This window comes from Bombina bombina, chromosome 7 (assembly GCF_027579735.1).
Source record: "Bombina bombina isolate aBomBom1 chromosome 7, aBomBom1.pri, whole genome shotgun sequence".
Taxonomy (NCBI): domain Eukaryota; kingdom Metazoa; phylum Chordata; class Amphibia; order Anura; family Bombinatoridae; genus Bombina; species Bombina bombina.
In genome coordinates, this window is record NC_069505.1 from 53524452 (window position 1) to 53545983 (window position 21532).

The following is a 21532-nucleotide window of genomic DNA, read 5'->3' on the forward strand; positions in this document are numbered from 1 at the left end:
TACCCACACACATTTACATACACATATATACACATAAGCATATACCCACACACATTTACATACACATAAGCATATACCCACACACATTTACATACACATAAGCATATACCCACACACATTTACATACACATAAGCATATACCCACACACGCTTATATACACAAATAAACATAAAACATTTGAAATAAAAATGAGAACATGTTTCAGCACTATAGACTCATTGTGGAGTTTTTTTTACATACATATGCCCTCTGTATCTGTTATGCTACCCTTAGTGGTTAAAACATTCAACTGTATGTATATTTCTGAGGTTAATGCATGCAGGCCATGTTGTTGTTTTTTATATACTCTTTTATATATGTGCTTATGGACATTTATGCAATTGTGTGGTCATTCTTTTTATGTTTTTTTCATTTAAAGGGACAGTCTTGTTGAAAATGTTTATTGTTTAAAAAGATAGCTCTGCCCTTTATTACCCATTCCCCATTTTTGCATAACCAACACAGTTATATTAATACACATTTTACCTCTGTGATTACCCTGTATCTAAGCCTCTGCAGACTGGCCCCTTATCTCAGTGATTTTTTACAAACTTGCATTTTAGCCAGTTAGTGCTGGATCTTGCATAACTCCACGGGGGTGAGCACAATGTTATCTATATGGCACACATGAAATTGCACTGCCTGACTGTAGTGCCCAGGAGTGAGCATAATATTATCTATATGGCACACATGAACTAGCACTGCCTGGCTGTAAAAAGCTAATAAAATGCACTGAGATAAGAGGCGGCCTGCAGGGTCTTAGAAACAGGAAGAGATTTAGAGTTTTAGATGTTATAGAGTATATTTATATAACAATGTTGCTTGTGCAAAGCTGGGAAATGAGTAGTAAAGGCATTATCTATAGTTTTAAGAAATAAAAAAATCAAGTAGACAGGTACATTACATTTTAATCAACCTTCAATTTACGTCTATCAAATTTGCTTCATTCTCTCGATTTATATTTTTCGCTGGAGCAGCAATGCACGACTGGGAGCTAGCTGAACACATCCAGTCGTGCATTGCTGCTCCTGAGCCTACCGAGGTATGCTTTTGAACAAAGGATACCAAAAGAACTAAGCAAATTAGATAAAAGAAGTATGTTAGGAGTCATTGATCTGAATCATGAAAGAAAAAAATTGGGGTACATATCCCTTTAAATGCACGTATGTTGATTAAAATATCTGTTCTGTTTATGTATGCCTGAAGCATACTCTGTGCTGTACCTGTATGGATGGGCAGTAATCTCCACAGTATCTATAACAAAGTTCATTTCCAAGGATATGTTTCACCATGATAATGCTATCTGGGTATGTCACTGGGTGACTGTAGTAAAAGGCACACAAACTCCTATAAACTGACAAAGTACAGGTATACCCCACTCAGGGACCGGAGCCCCGCTGTAAAGTGAAAACCGCCTTAAAGTGAAACAAGGCAGTTTTAGCTTTCTTTTCACTTGCCAGTGTGTTTAAAGACTTTGAACTAACATATATTAGGGGTACAATAATGCTACGTTTAGTTTAACACTAGCACAGCACAGTATTCAATAAATACTGTACCTGTAAAATAGTGACAATGACTGTAGTACAATTTGCCAGACTATAGCACTGAGACACAAATTGCACTGTAATGATGTAAACAGAGTAAACTAAGCATAACAAAATGGCGCCAGTCACTTTTCTCGCAATCTCACGATGATTACAGCACCGTTTCAAAATCCTTGGAGGTTGAACTTCAGTTCCACAAAGCGCTGTAAAGTGAGGTATACCTGTACATAAACCATACACAGTAATAGAGATAGTGAACATATTGCTGTCCCTTTAATGCACTCTATGCTTTCTTGTTCCATAAGTTAAAAAGGTTACCTCAAATGGCCATTAAAGGGGCAGTATACACCAATGTTCATATAACTGCATGTAATAGACACTATATAAAGAAGAATATGCACAGATACTGATCTAAAAATCCAGTATAAAACCTTTTAAAAACGAACTTAGAAACTCCCAGTTTAGCTCTGTTGATGAGGTTAGGCTGGGACACCCACTGAAAGGGGCTAGGAAATCAGGAATTACATGCTCTGTCTGAATCATGAAAGAACAAATTTGGGGGTTTTAAGTCCCTTTAAACTGTTTGACCTAAACACCACTGAATTCCTGTATGTCATTTTTTTTTAGTGAAGGCAGCAACAAAAGATGCTCTTGGCTTTAAAATAAATATAAACAAACTAGATCCGTTATATCCTATGTGACATTTTGAGATCCATGTAGTATATGCTCACTAAGAATATCTTGTTATTTTGAAGATTTATACATATATAACTGTGATCATACATACTGGGGAGATTCAGGACATGTATTTAATTTGTTTGTTCCATAGGGCTCATCCAGTGGAAAATAAAAAAGATGGCGGACAAGATTAAGACCCCACGAACAAAAGAGCTGGAGTTTGGCGGGTCTTTGGGTAAGGACTAGTATTATATATTATTATTATTTTTATTTTATTTTAAATCAGGGAAATGATTTATTTAATATATATATGTAGAATAAACCAAACATGTAGGGGATAGAATTAAATCCTTACGGCATTGTATAGACTTTTAAAAATTAGCATGAGTTTAATTCATGAAATTTTTGTTTTAAGAATCGTCATCTTTCATTTAATTAGACAATATGTCGGGCGGGAGAGCTTATCGGCGGAGCAGTAAAAAGTTAAAAAAAATTAAGAAAATAAATCAATATAAAAAATGTAATGAATTAAACTCATGCTAATTTTTAAAAGTCTATACAATGCCATAAGGATGTCATGTTAACTTGACATTCACTTTAACATTTTAGAAGTCATTAATTTCCAGTTTCCAGAATATATAAATATTTGTTAAATACAGAACACTATGAGCAGACCATCCAGTCAGAACGAGAAGTCGAGCAGAATGTCCAATCACAGCCAGTTTATGAGAACTATTCTCTTTCTCTCTGATTGGTCCCTTTGCTCTGCTATAACTGCCTCTGATTGGTCACTTTGCTCTGCTATACCTGCCTCTGATTGGACTTCAGCACCTCTATACTTGTCTATTGACAAAAATGTTCTAGCTCTTAGGATTCATCAAGACTTGACATATAGGAAGGAGCAATTTAACAGCATGATGAGACGTTCTCATATGTAAAATTATTTCTGTTTCTAGGGGCCCTCGCGCTTTTGTTTGTCTTGCCTGCAACTGTGCTATACCTGCTGCTGACCTGTAATACAGAAGATGCCAGCGTGCTGAGGATTCCAGGCCCACTGCCCCCTCTGAAGTCTCTCTGGGGCCCATTTGCAGTGACCTTGCTGCTGGGATGGGCATCACTACAGGCTGTGCTGTATATGCTGCCTATGGGGAAGGTACTCACAATTATACAACTATATCCGACAGCTGTAGTAATGCTACTCTCCTAGTACCTCACTTTTTATCCTACTCCCAGTTTCATAATCTCCTGTCTGTTCCAGCTCTACCATAGTGTGACCTTGTTTTCTCACATGTCCTTAGGGCCACCCTTAGAATTTGTGGCCCCTCTTAGCCAAGCCCCCTTAAAGGGACAGTGTAATGTAATATTTTCTACCTGTTAATATGTTCACAATTATCCATTTTACCTTCATCTTTATTTTCTCATTTGAAATAGCTGGTTGCAAAAAAAAAGAAGAAAAACCCCAACAACATGTAAACAAGATGGTTTAGATAAAATAGTGTTCCCAATGGGGGGCTGTGACAGAGAAGTACTAAAATGATCATTTCCTTTTTCGCTGAGTATTGGTGTTTGAGTAAACCGTGATAAATAAGATAAGGAAGACTTTGTGTAAATAATTAGACAGATATGTTTACTAGGTCTGCTCTCAACACACGCTCAGCCCATTTTATCCTGTTGTGGTTTCGTTTAGCAGTAACAGCTATTTCATATATAAAAATGTACATAAAGGAGACATGCATACATTTTTAAACTCTGCAGCTATTATAACGAGTCATTGGAAACACATTAAAGGGAAACCAATTTTACAGTACACTGTCCCTTTAATTCCCCTCTCCCTGTATGCCTGCCCCCCTGTATCATTACCCCTGTCTCAATCAGTGTGTCCTGTATAAAGAATAACAGCATATTTTACACCTCCAGATGCTATGATCACTTCTTAATAAACTAAATATAGGATGAAAATTGCAACTTCTCATACTCTCACCCCTGACAGTGCAGGGGCCCCCAAAGCATGGGGCCCGGGGCGTGTGCCCCTCTTGACCTGGCCAAAGGGCAGGCCTGCATGTCCTACTGTCACGGTATCTTATTTCCTCTGTCAAAACAGTATATCTCTACATAACAACAGAGCTTCTAGCTGTCCGGCATTTAGCTGTAGTGCTGCCCTTCACACTCCACTCCCTTTACTCTAAATATTTGATTTGTGAAAATGGGAAAAAGCCCAAACACGCCCTGCCTTCCAGACCAACTGTGCCCATGATACAACCGATCCTGCACCAGCTCATTAGTTACCATGATGCCTTCCAGACCAACTGTGCCCATGATACAACCAATCCTGCACCAGCTCATTAGTTACCATGATGTCTTCCAGACCAACTGTGCCCATGATACAACCAATCCTGCACCAGCTCATTAGTTACCATGATGTCTTCCAGACCAACTGTGCCCATGATACAACCAATCCTGCACCAGCTCATTAGTTACCATGATGCCTTCCAGACCAACTGTGCCCATGATACGACCAATCCTGCACCAGCTCATTGGTTACCATGATGCCTTCCAGACCAACTGTGCCCATGATACAACCGATCCTGCACCAGCTCATTAGTTACCATGATGTCTTCCAGACCAACTGTGCCCATGATACAACCAATCCTGCACCAGCTCATTAGTTACCATGATGCCTTCCAGACCAACTGTGCCCATGATACAACCAATCCTGCACCAGCTCATTAGTTGCCATGATGCCTTCCAGACCAACTGTGCCCATGATACAACCAATCCTGCACCAGCTCATTAGTTACCATGATGCCTTCCAGACCAACTGTGCCCATGATACAACCAATCCTGCACCAGCTCATTAGTTACCATGATGCCTTCCTGACCAACTGTCCCCATAATACAACCGATCCTGCATTAGCTCATTAGTTACCATGATGCCTTCCAGACCAACTGTGCCCATGATACAACCGATCCTGCACCAGCTCATTAGTTGCACAATACTTTCCAGACCACCTCTGCCCATGATACAACCAATCCTGCACCAGCTCATTAGTTACCATGATGCCTTCCAGACCAACTGTGCCCATGATACAACCAATCCTGCACCAGCTCATTAGTTGCCATGATGCCTTCCAGACCAACTGTGCCCATGATACAACCAATCCTGCACCAGCTCATTAGTTGCCATGATGCCTTCCAGACCAACTGTGCCAATAATACGACCAATCCTGCACCAGCTCATTAGTTGCCATGATGCCTTCCAGACCAACTGTGCCAATAATACGACCAATCCTGCACCAGCTGTTTATTTTAATTTTAAAGCCAACACTAAGTGCATGTGTGACACACCTCAAAATTAAGTAAATCAAAAACCAATTCTCAGTACCATGAAAGCCAATTAAATACAAAACTGTAATATAAAAAATACCCTCTTTAACCAAATAAAAAAATGACTTCTTGCTTTACATGAGTTCCCATCTCGATTCTGGAGAGATTATCTAATAAACTTAGATTAAGTGAAGAATACTGCAATGTCTCACTATACAGGGTTCTGGGTGTGAAGCAGACGCCTACATTGCAATATAATGCACAAAAAATAACAAAATAAAACAAAGATTTTTCAATGCCAGCGAGTTTTAAACATCAGGCCCTAATAAACCTTTTCCTCTCATTCATCCAAACCGAGATGAGTCATCACGCACAGAGCATGCACACAAAGCCTACCGCAATATTATCGGCCGAGCACATACAAAGTTAAAATACTACAAAAATGATTTTAAGTGGAATAAGGAAATAGGAATAGGAAATGTACTGCAGTGCTTTTAAATTTGACCTGCATTGCCTTTTAATTAAAGGGACAGTCTACTCCAGAATTGTTATTGTTTAAAAAGATAGATAATCCCTTTATTACCCATTCCCCAGTTTTGTATAATCAACACTGTTATATTAATATACTTTTTTTTTTTTACCTCTGTTATTACCTTGTATCTAAGCTTCTGCCGACTGCCCCCATATCTTAGTTCTTTTGACAGACTTACATTTTAGCCAATCAGTTCTGACTCATAAATAACTTCACGAGAGTGAGCACAATGTTATCTATAGGGCATACATGACCTAGCGCTGTCTAGATGTGAAAAAACTGTCAAATGCACTGAGATAAGAGGCGGCCTTCAAGGGCTTAGAAATTAGCATATGATCCTATCTAGGTTTAGCTTTCAACAAATAATACCAATAGAACAAAGCAAATTTGATGATAAAAGTAAATTAGAAAGTTGTTTAAAATTGCATGCCCTATCTGAATCATGAGTTTCATTTTGACTAGACTGTCCCTTTAAATAAAATCATTACAATAGTTTTGCTAGTTTACTAAAATATATGCATATTCAGTGTTTTCCACAAAAAATGCTGCCAGCCGGGTAGCATTATGAAGCAGCCAGGGGGTTTAATACTTTGCAATATTGTAACATTTTCTGTCACTTATAATTGTTACTTAAAGGGGCACTGAACCCAAATTTTTTCTTTCATGATTCAGATAGAGCATGCAATTTTAAGCAACTTTCTAATTTACTCTTCTTATCAAATTTTCTTCATTCTATTTTTGGTGAACAACCTGGGTTGTCCTTGCTGATTGGACAGCACCAATAAACAAGTGCTGTTCATGGTGCTGAACCAAAAATTTGCTGGCTCCTTAGCTTAGATGCCGTCTTTTTCAAATAAAGATAGCAAGAGAACAAAGAAAAAATGATAATAGGAGTAAATTAGAAAGTTGCTTAAAATGTTATGCTCTATCTGAACCATGAAAGAAAATCTTTGGGTTCAGTGTCCCTTTAAGCTATCCAAAGTCCAAATTAATTTCATAATTCAACATAAATTGATTCAATGATAATTTGAGCAAAAATGTTAAAAACATTTAAAGGGACACTGAACCCCAATTTTTTCTTTTGTGATTCAGATAGAGTATGCAATTGTAAGCAACTTTCTAATTGACTCCTATTATCAAATTGTCTTCATTCTCTTGGTATCTTTATTTGAAATGCAAGAATGTAAGTTTAGATGCCGGCCCATTTTTGGTGAACAAACTGGGTTGTTCTTGCTGATTGGTGGATAAATTCACCCACCAATAAACAAGTGCTTCCCATGGTTCTGAACCAAAAAATAGCTTAGATGCCTTCTTTTTCAAATAAAGAAAGCAAGAGAACGAAGACAAATTGATAATAGGTGTAAATTAGAAAGTTGCTTAAAAATGCATGCTCTATCTGAATCACGAAAGAAAAAAATTGTGTTCAGTGTCCCTTTAATATTAACTAATGTTGACATAAATTTTAGCCAGGTGGTGCACCCACTAAATAGGCCCAGAGGGAGAACACTGATATATTTTTTTATTATGTTTTGTTACAGGTAACAGAGGGCATAACATTAAGAGATAACACCCGTCTGAAATACAGGATTAATGGTGAGTTTCACAGTTTTTGCAATATACACATACAGTGGCATTACCAGATGACTTGTAATGTCAAGGACAGACAGGGGAAGTGCCAGACCCTCTCTCATTAACGTCTACACACTGACAAGCATACCACTGTAGCAATATAAGGCTCACTTTAAATGGTTATATTGGGTATACTAGCGATTCCCCCTCATATACTGCCATGTCACCTAGTGCTGGCACCATCTCCACCCTTGTTCATTACCAAACATAACATAACTACCTGACCTAGGACATAGTATATCAAACACTCCCCTTATACGTTGCTGACATTTAAATCAATTACATTCAGCAAGCATTTAAAGGGAAATTAAACACATTGAGATGTAATATAAAATGATAAATCACATAGATAAAAGGAAGTCTGCAATAAACTTTCATTATTTATTCTGCCCCCTTTTCCTGTAATTCCATTCTGAAATTGCGAGCTTTTCAGTTCCTGTTAGAAATGGAAGTGCAGAACACTGTTATATTCCACACAGCCATTGGCTGTACACTCTAGTGACCTATTTATAACTGTCCCTTATTGGCCACAGCAGAGAAGGTAACCTAAGTTACAACATGGCAGCTCCCATTGTTTTATAGACACTAAAACTTTACACTTGTGTCACTATTTAAACTGGTAATAAAACTTTAAAAAATATATCTACACGTTATTCTCAGACTAATCTTTTCTTTGAATGCATCATTCTATCTAGTGTTTAATGTCACTTTAATTTATCTGTCACCTTTCAGCATTTCACGCCATGATGGTTACTGGCCTCCTGACTGTGGTTGCACTGTTTGTAGGAGTTCCCTTCTCATATGTTTATGACAACTTCCTGCAGTTCGCAGTGGGTGCCGGTTTCTTGGCTTTAATTCTTAGCGTCTTCCTCTACATCAAGTCTCAGTTGGCTCCAGAGTCTGCACTGGCTCCTGGCGGGAACTCAGGTACCAGGAGAGGTTTTACATTCTTTTCTTAAATCGTCCATTTTTATTACATTTCTTTATAGTTTAATTTTCACGATTCAGATAGTACTTTTAAATTATCTAATTTGCTCTGTTCTCTTGATATCCTTTATCAGAAAGCAAAGCTAAGTAGCCTCAGGAGCAGCAATGCACTACTGGGAGCTAGCTGCTGATTGGTGGCTGCACATATATGCCTCTTGGTATTGTCTCACCTAATGTGTTCAGCTAGCTCCCAGTAGTGCATTGTTGCTTCTTTAACAAAGGATACCAAGAGAATGGAGCACATTGGATAATAGAATGAAATTAGAAAGTTTACATTTGTATGTTCTACCTAAATCATGAAAGAAAGATTTTTTTGGGGGGTTTCATGTCCCTTTTTAATTTTATTTTTGTATTTATTTATTATGATTTCCATTTGTAATAGGTAACCCCCTTTATGATTTCTTTATTGGACATGAGTTAAACCCACGGATCGGCTCCTTCGATTTGAAGTATTTTTGCGAGCTTCGTCCTGGTTTGATGGGTTGGGTGAGTGTCGCACAACTTGTTCATTTATTTTTTTATATTGTCCATCAAATTGTCGTCATGTTTTCCACATTTAATCTCGGCTCCATTTTCTCCTACAAGTCGTTTGAAAAATTGTTTATTTGTATTCGCCTACTTGGTCTCCAAGACTTGATGTAGTTCCATTTACATGTCTTTGGGTCCTTTTGTCTCATATATTTGTTTTGCCTGTTCCTTGATCTGTCACTAATCAGCTTTGACATAAATTCCTGGCCTGACATATATATTTGGATTATCTGTTTTAACCTGACCTAACTTAATCTGCTGGTAGACTCATCCTTGGCCTTGCTCAGACCTTTAATAGATCCTTTGTCCTTTCTTCTGTCCTTTTTGCCAATCTCAGCCATTCCACCGGGGTGACCTTGGCACATCTTTGACCTATTTTGTTTATTCTCTTAGTGTCTGTTGAACTTGTGTTTCCTGATGAAAGAGGTGGAGATCCGGGGCTCCCCGTCGCTTTCCATGATCTTGGTGTTTGGATTCCAGGCTCTGTATGTCATGGATGCTCTATGGCATGAGGTAATAGGAGGTGTGACTATCCCTTAAAGGGACATAAACCCCAATTTTTTTCTTTCATGATTCAGATAGAGGATGCGATTTTAAACAACTTTTCATATTACTTCTAATGGCACATTTTCTTTGTTTTCTTGGTATCCTTTGTTGAAAAGCATGGACATAAGCTCAGGAGCACTATATGGCAGCAATTTGGCAAGAATCTTATACATTAGCAAGAACACTACATGGCAGCACTATTTCCTGCCATGTAGTGCTCCAAACACCTACATAGGTATCTCTTCAACAAAGAATACCAAGAAAACAAAGCAGATCTGATAATAGAAGTAATCTTCAATTTAGATTTTATTAAAGGGCCATGATACCCAAATGTTGAAACACTTGAAAGTGATGCAGCATAGCTGTAAAAAGCTGACTAGAAAATATCACCTGAACATCTCTATGTAAAAATGAAAGATATTTTACCTCAAAAGTTTCTCAGTAGCCACATCCCATTGTAAAGGACTTCTAAGCAGCAAATCAGTATGTCTGTCCCGGGACAGCTAAGGGAGTGAGCTTCGTGCACACTCATCTTATTTCCCTATTCAGTGTAAGGAAGTTTACTATGAAATCTCATGAGATCACAGTAAAATAGTTCATGACTTCAGCACTGCTGATGCTGATTGGCTGCTGTTCATTTCTTTCTTTCTTTTTTTACCTGCAGCTGGGCAGCAGCTGAGTATAACTTTTTACACAGAACTAACTCTGCTGAGCTGAGGAAATTTGTGAGGTAAAATATCTTCCCTTTTTACATAGAGATGCTCAGGGGATATTTTCCTGTCAGCTTTTTACAGTTATACTGCATCAGTTTCAAGTGATTTAGCATATGAGTATTATGTCCCTTTAAGTTTAATAATATTGTGTGCATACCACCTATCTAGCATATCTAACAAATACATAATAAAAACACAATGCAAAAGTCTGAATTTGAAATGAGTGGTAGATTTTTTCTTTGTTTTCCTGACAAATTTCAAAATGAGTTCCTTTTTCCTTCACCTTGCATCATGTGACAGCCATTAGCCAATCACAAAATGCATATACGTATATTCTGTAAATCTTGGTACCTCAGAAAGTGTTTATATAAAAAATGTGCACATTTTGATAATGGAAGTGAAGTAGAAAGTTGTTTAAAATTGTGTGTTCTGTCTTAATCATGAAATTTTAATTTTGACTTCTGTATTCCTTTAAATCTTACCATTTTTGGTCCTATATTTTGTACATTGGCATAGTTCTATCAGTCTAACGTTCGTGTCTACAGGAAGCAATCCTCACTACGATGGATATCGTACACGATGGTTTCGGCTTCATGCTGGCTTTTGGTGACTTATGCTGGGTCCCTTTCACCTACTCTTTACAAGGATATTTCTTAGTCAGTCATCCCCAAGAGCTGGGCACAGCAGCTGCTGTCGGTATCATCCTTCTAAATGGTACAATCTATATCGCTATTACTTTATATTTTTGTCTTTCATAACATTTTTTAAAAACTAATTTATTTGCTTTAGAATTTTTACCTGTTGTTTATTTTTCCTCTATATATTTGGTTATTTTATTTAAAGGACTATTAAAAACAGCATAACTGCATAATCAACAAGTGCATAATAAAAAGACAATGCAAATACACTTACTCTGAATTTTAAATGAGCAGTAGATTTTTTATTTTGTCAACTTTTAAAATGTAATTCAATTTGCCGGCTGCTTGTATCATGTGACAGTCATTACCCAATCACAGACTTATATACATATACACTCTGAACTCTTGCACATGCTCATAGAAGCTGATGCGTCAGAAATTGTGTGGGTAGAAAGATAATTTAATAATTGAAATAAATTGGAAAATCTCTTAAAATTGCATGTTCTATCTGAATCATGAAAGTTTAATTTTGACTTTAGTGTTCCTTTAATAATTGTATTGAATATTCTTTATTTTAATGTAGTGATTACATTAATTAAAAACTTAAAAAATAAACTTAATTATAAAATATGTTAAGATAATATTCTGCTCTTTTAAATATTTTACTTGTTATAACAAGTCTGATTTTAAGCTTGCTCAGTGCCATTAGTATAACAAATGTTATTATGCATTTTTCTTTTCTCAGCTGTGGGTTATATTATTTTCCGTGGCTCCAACTCGCAAAAAAATGCATTTAGAAGAAATCCTTCAGATCCAAGCGTGGCTGGTGAGAATTTGTCTGAGGTTATATGTATGGGCCCTAAGGATAGAATGGGTAGAGCCAGAGGAAATTGTATGGGAATTGGTTTCTGTGGGCTAATTTCATGTATATAAAATTTCATGGAGGAATTGTATTGGGCAAATAGAAGAGCTATAGGGAACAATTATATGGTGCAATAGGAGGAGTTGTAGGGGCTATTATATAGAGCAATATGAGTTATAGGGAACAATTATATGGTACAATAGGAGGAGTTAAAGGGGCTATTATATAGAGCAATATGAGTTATAGGGAACAGTTATATGGTGCAATAGGAGCCGTGACGTGCGGTGAGGTCAGAGGCTGGTGAGGCACGGTCTATGACGGTGCTTGACAAATATGTTCAAAATCTAGGAGCCAGCCCAAAAATCTAGGAGACCGGTATTTTTCATGATTTATGCCCTATGTTCCTCAAAATGTCCGGTGTTTTTATCCACTGCCACAGAAATGCTGGAATGCATTGGCAGATATACATAAGCTCCTGCAGTGATGCAGCAAACACTATGTAGAATGTTGTATTCCATCATTTCTAGGGCAGTGAAAAAACACAGGAAAAATTGGAGGAACATAGTGCAAATCAAATAAGGAACATACAATGCAAAATTTGTTTGTTTTTTAAACACACAATGTTGAATGCTTTTTTTTTTTTTTCTTTAAACAAGCAAACTTTGCATTGAATTTTCATAATTTGATTTGCCAAATCCTGGAATGCAACATATTCTACACAGTAATTGCTGCATCACTGCAGGAACTTGTGTATGCCAATGCATTCCAGCATTTCTGGAGCAGAGGAAAATAGGGCAAAGCAAATAATAAAAGTACATTGCAAAGTTTGTTTTTTAAACACACAATGGTGAATTTTTTTCTTCTTATCAACAATTTAGAATACTCTCTCAACGAGGTTTGCTATCCCTATCCTATACTTTCTGTGGTACATACAAAAATGATTAATCCTGGCATCACAATCAAATCAATCTACACAGAAATACTAAAGCGCTGTAGTCAATACCTTGCTCCTTCTGCATTGAACTGGTGTTTTTTTACAGTAACACTAATACGTAGTATATAATAAGTAGCATTGTTATGCCAACATATGATGAGTCTCTCTGACACATGACATCACTATGAGGTCGATTTATCAAAGGCTTTCGCCAGCCTTTGAGCCCCTACGACTGCAGGTTCTCTTGTGAGAACCTGCACGCCGTATTTAACAAGCAGCGGTCATTAGACCGTTGCTTCCTTACCCTCTTGCCACTTCTTAGGTGGCGAATTTCAATCTCCCTGGTCTCGTCCGACTGGGGAGATTGACAGCCCCTGCCTGCACGTGATTGGCTGTGTGTGGGCAGGGGGCTGGATTGCATGTGAGCGCAAAATAGTGTACAATTCTGAATTCCGCCAGGGGAATTCAGCCTGCCAGAGGCGAGCTGCTGGGGCGAACAGGGGCGCCAGGATGTAACCCTACCTCGGTACCAGCAATACATTTATTTAATTACTTAAGTGATCAAGGGCTCACTCCCAGGTCTGCAGCATTTATAGCACATATGGAAAATAACCCAAGGCTTTTACGCTTGTGTCTTCAACTCACCACTTCAGAATTATCAGTAAACGGTTCAGTCTCATCATAAACGATGACCACTTCAGAATTATCAGTAATCGGTTCAGTCTCATCATAACCGATGTCAATCAGGTCTTGCATGCAATCCGTCTGGTCACTTTGAGTTTCTTGGCCCTGGTTTACAAAGAGAAAGGATAATAAAACGGAGCATAAATCAGGAGAAACTGATGGAAATTTGAGAATAGCGGAAAAAGCACAATATAAATAGCAAGTATGACATACAAGCGAGTGCTGATACAGTGCATGTCAGCAAGGGCACAGACTTACGCTCTAATTAATACAAACGGTAATGAAAATACCTAGGTAACAATATTCTATTTATACCTAAATGTCTCAGCCACTGAAAACTCACTTTTTACCATATATTATAAACACAAATCTATCATCTCTTAAAAGCCATTTGTGTTTATAATATGTGTTTTTAAGAAAAACATTTTTTTAATTAAAAGCATAATGATATTTTTGTATCCCTCATATGACCCTGCCTCTAATGACTGCATGTCCCTGAATAGGAGGACTTATAGGGCGCTGTTATATTGTGCAATAGGAGGAGGTATAGGGAGCTGTTATATGGTGCAATAGGAGGAGTTATAGGGAGCTGTTATATTGTGCAATAGGAGATGTTATAGGGAGCTGTTATATGGTGCAATAGGAGGAGTTATAGGGAGCTGTTATATGGTGTAATAGGAGGAGTTATAGGGAGCTGTTATATGGTGTAATAGGAGGAGTTATAGGGAGCTGTTATATGGTGCAATAGGAGGAGTTATAGGGAGCTGTTATATGGTGCAATAGGAGGAGTTATAGGGAGCTGTTATATGGTGTAATAGGAGGAGTTATAGGGAGCTGTTATATGGTGCAATAGGAGGAGTTATAGGGAGCTGTTATATGGTGCAATAGGAGGAGATATAGGGAGCTGTTATATGGTGCAATATGAGGAGTTATAGGGAGCTGTTATATGGTGCAATAGGAGGAGTTATAGGGAGCTGTTATATGGTGCAATAGGAGGAGTTATAGGGAGCTGTTATATGGTACAATAGGAGGAGTTATAGGGAGCTGTTATATGGTGCAATAGGAGGAGTTATAGGGAGCTGTTATATGATACAATAGGAGGAGTTATAGGGAGCTGGTATATGGTGCAATAGGAGGAGTTATAGGGAGCTGTTATATGGTGCAATAGGAGGAGTTATAGGGAGCTGTTATATGGTGCAATAGGAGGAGTTATAGGGAGCTGTTATATGGTGCAATAGGAGGAGTTATAGGGAGCTGTTATATAGTGCAATAGGAGGAGTTATAAGGAGCTGTTATATGGTGCAATAGGAGGAGTTATAGGCAGCTGTTATATGGTGCAATAGGAGGAGTTATAGGCAGCTGTTATATGGTGCAATAGGAGGAGTTATAAGGAGCTGTTATATGGTGCAATAGGAGTTATAGGGAGCTGTTATATGGTGCAATAGGAGGAGTTATAGGGAGCTGTTATATGGTGCAATAGGAGGAGTTATAGGGAGCTGTTATATGGTGCAATAGGAGGAGTTATAGGGAGCTGTTATATGGTGCAATAGGAGGAGTTATAGGGAGCTGTTATATGGTGCAATAGGAGTTATAGGCAGCTGTTATATAGTGCAATAGGAGGAGTTATAAGGAGCTGTTATATGGTGCAATAGGAGGAGTTATAGGCAGCTGTTATATGGTGCAATAGGAGGAGTTATAGGCAGCTGTTATATGGTGCAATAGGAGGAGTTATAGGGAGCTGTTATATGGTGCAATAGGAGGAGTTATAGGGAGCTGTTATATGGTACAATAGGAGGAGTTATAGGGAGCAGTTATATGGTGTAATAGGAGGAGTTATAGGGAGCTGTTATATGGTGCAATAGGAGGAGTTATAGGGAGCTGTTATATGGTGCAATAGGAGGTGTTATAGGGAGCTGTTATATGGTGCAATAGGAGGAGTTATAGGGAGTTGTTATATGGTACAATAGGAGGAGTTATAGGGAGCAGTTATATGGTGTAATAGGAGGAGTTATATGGTGCAATAGGAGGAGTTATAGGGAGCTGTTATATGGTGCAATAGGAGGAGTTATAGGGAGCTGTTATATGGTGCAATAGGAGGAGTTATAGGGAGCTGTTATATGGTGCAATAGGAGGAGTTATAGGGAGCTGTTATATGGTGCAATAGGAGGAGTTATAGGGAGCTGTTATATGGTGCAATAGGAGGAGTTATAGGGAGCTGTTATATGATGTAATAGGAGGAGTTATAGGGAGCAGTTATATGGTGCAATAGGAGGAGTTATAGGGAGCTGTTATATGGTGCAATAGGAGGAGTTATAAGGAGCTGTTATATGGTGTAATAGGAGGGGTTATAGGGAGCTGTTATATGGTGCAATAGGAGGAGTTATAGGGAGCTGTTATATGGTGCAATAGGAGGAGTTATAGGGAGCTGTTATATGGTGCAATAGGAGGGGTTATAGGGAGCTGTTATACGGTGCAATAGGAGGGGTTATAGGGAGCTGTTATATGGTGCAATAGGAGTTATGGGGGCCGTTATATGGTTCAATAGGAGGGGTTATAGGGGCAATAGGAGGAGTTATATAAAGTTGTGTTATGAGAGAAGAAATAAGGACCAGTAATTTGTCCCTGTAGGATATATAGGGAGAAAGTACAAGACCCAGTAAAAGGATATATAGGACAAACTTAGTAACAGCTATATGGTCAAGCTACTAGATGGAACAATGGGATACGTTAAAGGGAAACACTATATAATACAGTACATAGGAAACGGGTACAGAGGGAAATATAAGGACTAGATAAAATCCTATGCGGTATTAAGTAACGCTTTACATCTAACAGCGCATCTCTTCCTCTACTTTTTTTTAACCAAACCTCAGGTCTTGAAACAATCCCAACTGCAACTGGGAAACGCCTTCTCGTTTCTGGCTGGTGGGGTCTTGTTCGGCATCCTAATTATCTGGGAGACTTAACAATGGCTCTTGCCTGGTCCTTACCATGTGGTAAGTGGCAAATTAAAAGGACATTGTACTCAAATGTAAAATCTAAAACCAATTTAATACAATCCAGCAGGTAAAATAGATAATTGAGAACGAATTAAATACATCACTATCATCACTGGGCTGTTGAATATATCACTGTAATTTGATGCCTTTAAAGGTATAGAAAGGTCAAAATGTGCATTTCAGTTTTAAATAGAAGCATTTTTGTACAAGTAGAAAACCCTTTATCCAAACTGCTTGGGGCAGGAAAAGGTTTGTATTTTGGAATGTCTGCATCTGTAAAATGGGACAGTTTGGAGAGCGGATGGAACCGAGTGTAAAAAAAAAAAATATATTTGTCATACTACAGCTTATACATGCAGCCTAAAGGTAGTTTATATAACTTGTATACTTTTTGTATACAAATTATCCTCAGAAAGATACTACAGTATTGTAAATCAGAAAGGTAATATTTTTTTGTTTAATATAAATATAGCCTATTATTTGCATTTTGGAACACAAAAAACCAAAGACACAGGCAGAGAATGTGACTTAGAGGCGGGGGTAAAAAGTAATAATAATTATATTTTTTTTACATTTTGGAATTCCGTATTTGATTATTTGTACCTGTAATATACTTCCATCAGTACAAATATACTTCTAATAAAAGGTTTTCGGTGGCATACTCGCATATGCTTAAGGGTCTGTGCCCCAGCATTCAAACACCACACATTCTTCACAAATTAAGTCTTCACAGACAAAATACACACCAGCTTTCTGAGCTTGAACACTGGCGCACACACAGCATATGTGCGTATGTTGCTGAAAACCAGTAAAAACGTTTACCAAGTATGCTTCTATTTAAATCTGAAATGCACCCATGTAGATTTTAATTTTAAAGGGACAGTATACTGTAAACGTTTTTCCCTTGTATTTCCAATGACTTGTTATACCAGCTGCATAGTATAAAATGTATGAGAAATTGCATTTTCAGGTTTATTTGTGTATATAAAATTTTTGGTTTTGTCCTCTGAAACCACAGCCTAATACAGGTCTCATGATGTTATCACTTTGTGTACACAGACTTGCGTCCTTATCTTATATTTGTCTGTAAACTAAAGTCTAATACTTAACCTCTTTCTTGGCGGTACAATAGTGTTCACGTCGGAAAAAATGTTTTGATGTAAACGCTATTGAGTAAAAATTAAATCACACGATCGTTGATGCGATCGTGTGATTTCAAGTCCAGGATCGGTTCATGGGGGACGGCCTACATATTCCTCCATTCTCCTGCTCCCTTATTGCTTTCCCTTTACCAGCTACCCCCTCTGTAAATCGTTCTTTCTTTCTCTTATCTGTGTTCTTAATCAACCCCCCCCCCCCCCATATCCAATCTTTTTTTGTATTTTTCAGATTCTTTCCAGCTCCATCCTCTCTGCACTCTTCTGTTTGTATCTAATCATGTCCGTCTCATATCCCCAGGGCTCGCTCACATCCTTCCATACTACTACGTCATTTATTTCACCGTACTTCTTGTTCACCGCGAGGCAAGAGATGAGCATCAGTGTATGAAGAAGTACGGCCTGGCATGGGAGGAATACTGCAGGAGAGTGCCCTACAGAATATTCCCGTATATATACTGAGAGATCTCGGAGTATCTCCTGTACGCCGCAGTACTAATACCCACAGCAAACAACAGTACTTCATCTGCATAGACAACAAAACAGAACATCCCAGTGACACCGAAATGTCACTGTTTTCTTTTTATACAAAAAACCGAAGTAGTTTTTTTAAAAATATATTTTAAGCTAATAAAACGGAATGAAAAATGTATAACTACTACTAAAAACAACAATACACTTACACTACAGTTCCACCCAATTTTATTTTGCAGAATTTTATTTTCTTGCTTATCAGGAGTAGGCTTGTGTGTGATTGTGTAATTTATTTAAAGGGACATTAAAGGGATATGAAATCCCAACAAAAAAAATGTGATTCAGACAGAGCATAGCATCTTAAAAAAGCTTAGAGTAAACTTCTATTATCAAATTTGCTTCATTCCCATGGTATTCTTTGTTGATGAGATACCTAGTTAAGCGTCTGGAGCAATACTTGGCAGGGAATAATGCTGCCCTCTAGTGCTTTTGCAAAACTGCTGCCATATAGAGCTTCAGAAATGGGCCGGCTCCTAAGCACACGTCCCTGCTTTTCAACAAAAAAAATTGATAATAGAAGTAAATTATAAATTAGCTTAAAGGGACAGTGTACTCCAGAATTTTTATTGTTTAAAAAGATAGATAATCCCTTTATTACCCATTCCCCAGCTTAGTATAACTAAGTTATATTAATATACTTTTTACCTCTGTGATTACCTTGTATATAAGCCTCTGCAGACTGCTCCTTATCTCAGTTATATTAATATACTTTTTACCTCTGTGATTACCTTGTATATAAGCCTCTGCAGACTGCTCCTTATCTCAGTTATATTAATATACTTTTTACCTCTGTGATTACCTTGTATCTAAGCCTCTGCAGACTGCCCCCCCTTATTTCAGTTCTTTTGTGATTCCGATAGAGCATGTCATTTTAAGCAACTTTCTAATTTACTCCTATTATCAATTTTTCATCGTTCTCTTGGTATCTTTATTTGAAAAAGAAGGCATCTAAGCTTTTTTTTTTTAGTTCAGAACTATGGACAGTACTTTTTTATTGGTGGATGAATTTATCAGCAAGGACAACCCAGGTTGTTCACCAAAAATGGGCCGGCATCTAAACTTACATTCTTGCATTTCAAATAAAGATACAAAGAGAATAAAGAAAATTTGCTAATAGGAGTAGATTAGAAAGTTGCTTAAAATGTCATGCTCTATCTGAATCATGAAAGAAAAAAATTGGGTTCAGTGTCCCTTTAAGCCAATCAATGCTAACTTAAATAGCCCCACAGGAGTGAGCACAATGTTATCTATATGACACACACATGAAACTAACGCCCTCTAGCTGTGAAATCTGGCAAATGCACTGTGATAAAAGGCGGCCTTCAAATGCTTACAAATTGGCTTACCTAGGTTTATCTTTCAACTAAGAATACCAAAAGAACAAATCAAATTTGATTACAAAAAATAAATTAGAACCTTAAAATTGCATGCTCTGCCTGAACACTAAATAAAATATATAAGCACAGTATTGAGGTTATTCCCCGCCTCGCTCTAGTTATGAGTGCCGCCATGTTGAAATCGAGTTTTCACTACATTCCAGTGCTGCTGCTTCTTCAGGTACCTGCAGTGTAACCTAGGTTTCAAAATGGCGGCACCCATAGTTAGAAGGAGCATAAAATGTATTTAGTGTTTAATGTCTCTTTAAGATCTTTAGACTTTATATCACGTTTCTCAATTATTATTTTTTTATACAAAATATGTTCAATTATCGTTATGCTAAAAATATTGTCTTAACTGTGTTTTCACCAGAGCAGTATAACAAAAAGAAAGGGGTTTCAGGCTCAAAATGTGTTTATCCTACACTTTAGGGACGATAGTCACTTTTTTATATGCATAGTGTAGATAGGGAAATAAGCACTGATTTGCAAAACATTTGAAATTTGTACTTTTTTTTTTTTTAGCAAAATGTGCATGGTTTTGCAGTCCAAGAACATACTCCTTGAAACGCCTTGATAATATGTACCTAATTTCCCTTACTGTGGCCAGATAAAAATAAGCTGCTTTACTTATCGCAATAACTGTTTAGTATGTAGCAGGATCAGATTTCAGAGTCCTGCAGGATACACTACATAACTGCGCTGAGCTTTAGCGCCGCCAGGACGGCATGGAGCGTCCTAGCCATTTGGCTGTACTGAAGCCATAGCGGCTTCCTAACTGGGATTGCGGGCTGGAGGGCGTGTCTAGCGTCATAGGCACTTCCCCCTGACCCAATCCCATCATTGAAAACACGCGATCGCATGAATGATTGTGTGATTTCAATCTTTTACTTATTTGTTTACATTGGAACTTGGTTACGATGTAGACAAGACCGGGCGGGAAAGGGTTAAAACTGTATTTACAAAAGCATTCCATTCTATTATAACGTTTGACTAATCTGAAATGGGATACAATGATGGTTACTATACTTTACCTTTGTATTATGTCATTTGTTTATACGACAGGTTAGTGAGTCACATTTCTGAGCTTATTTATTGCTATTGTCACTGTACAAAGGTTTTAGAAAAACGTTATATTTCCTGGAACTGTATTCATATTAATGAGGTTAAAATGATAGAATTAGAGCATGTTATTATTACACGTTTGCTTGTTAATAACTATGTGAAGAACCTCCTGCAAAATGGGTTAAACACACAGTTAAAGTCAGCTCCAGAACAACAATTCATTACTGGGAGGTAGCTGAACACATCGGGTGAACCAACGACAGAAAAATGTGTGTTTCCACCAATCACCAGTTGTGTAGACTATGTACATATTCTTTTTCAACAAAGGATACCAGCAGAACAATGTCAATTTGAAAAAAGATGTTAAAAGTGTCTTAAAATTACATGCTCTAAATCATGCAAGTTTAATTTTGACTTTACTATCCCTTTAATAGATTTTTCCTACTGAATGCAAATAAAGTTTTTTGGAAAAATGTACCACGGTGTGCAGGCTCACTATTACGTACTGCTAGTTAAAGGGACATAAACCACTGAATACATTTTATAAGCATAGTATTGAGGCTATTCCTGCCTACTTATAGTCATGGGTGCTGTTCAAATCCCAGTGCTGATGTGTTTGCACATGTGAAGTAACTCTCTTTCAGATACCTACAGCAAAACCTAGGTTTCAAAATGGCAGCACCCATAAAATGAGGTGTGCGAAATGTATTTAGTGTTTAATGAGAAACGCATAGCGGTACTTGTATGGAATAAATATTTTTT

At 37.6% G+C, this 21532-nt stretch overlaps 2 protein-coding genes across 8 annotated transcripts in view; one reads left to right on the top strand and one right to left on the bottom strand.

The window, feature by feature from the left end:
- Window positions 1-21247, top strand: part of TM7SF2 (transmembrane 7 superfamily member 2) — a 24413-nt gene extending 3166 nt beyond the window's left edge. For both annotated transcript variants that reach the window (XM_053720113.1, XM_053720115.1), the window contains exons 2-11: window positions 2414-2497; window positions 3219-3415; window positions 7657-7711; window positions 8480-8674; window positions 9117-9220; window positions 9656-9775; window positions 11067-11235; window positions 11905-11985; window positions 16513-16635; window positions 18097-21247. In XM_053720113.1, coding sequence (XP_053576088.1) covers window positions 2440-2497; window positions 3219-3415; window positions 7657-7711; window positions 8480-8674; window positions 9117-9220; window positions 9656-9775; window positions 11067-11235; window positions 11905-11985; window positions 16513-16635; window positions 18097-18257 — 1263 coding nt within the window. In that variant the 5' untranslated portion in view covers window positions 2414-2439 and the 3' untranslated portion in view covers window positions 18258-21247. The remainder of the gene's footprint in view (window positions 1-2413; window positions 2498-3218; window positions 3416-7656; window positions 7712-8479; window positions 8675-9116; window positions 9221-9655; window positions 9776-11066; window positions 11236-11904; window positions 11986-16512; window positions 16636-18096) is intronic.
- Window positions 1-21532, bottom strand: part of LOC128665868 (pre-mRNA-processing factor 39) — a 727810-nt gene that overhangs the window by 329818 nt on the left and 376460 nt on the right. For 5 of the 6 annotated variants that reach the window (XM_053720108.1, XM_053720111.1, XM_053720107.1 and 2 more), the window contains exon 14: window positions 13601-13744. In XM_053720108.1, the coding sequence (XP_053576083.1) occupies window positions 13601-13744 (144 nt within the window). The remainder of the gene's footprint in view (window positions 1-13600; window positions 13745-21532) is intronic. The other variant, XM_053720109.1, reaches the window with a different exon arrangement.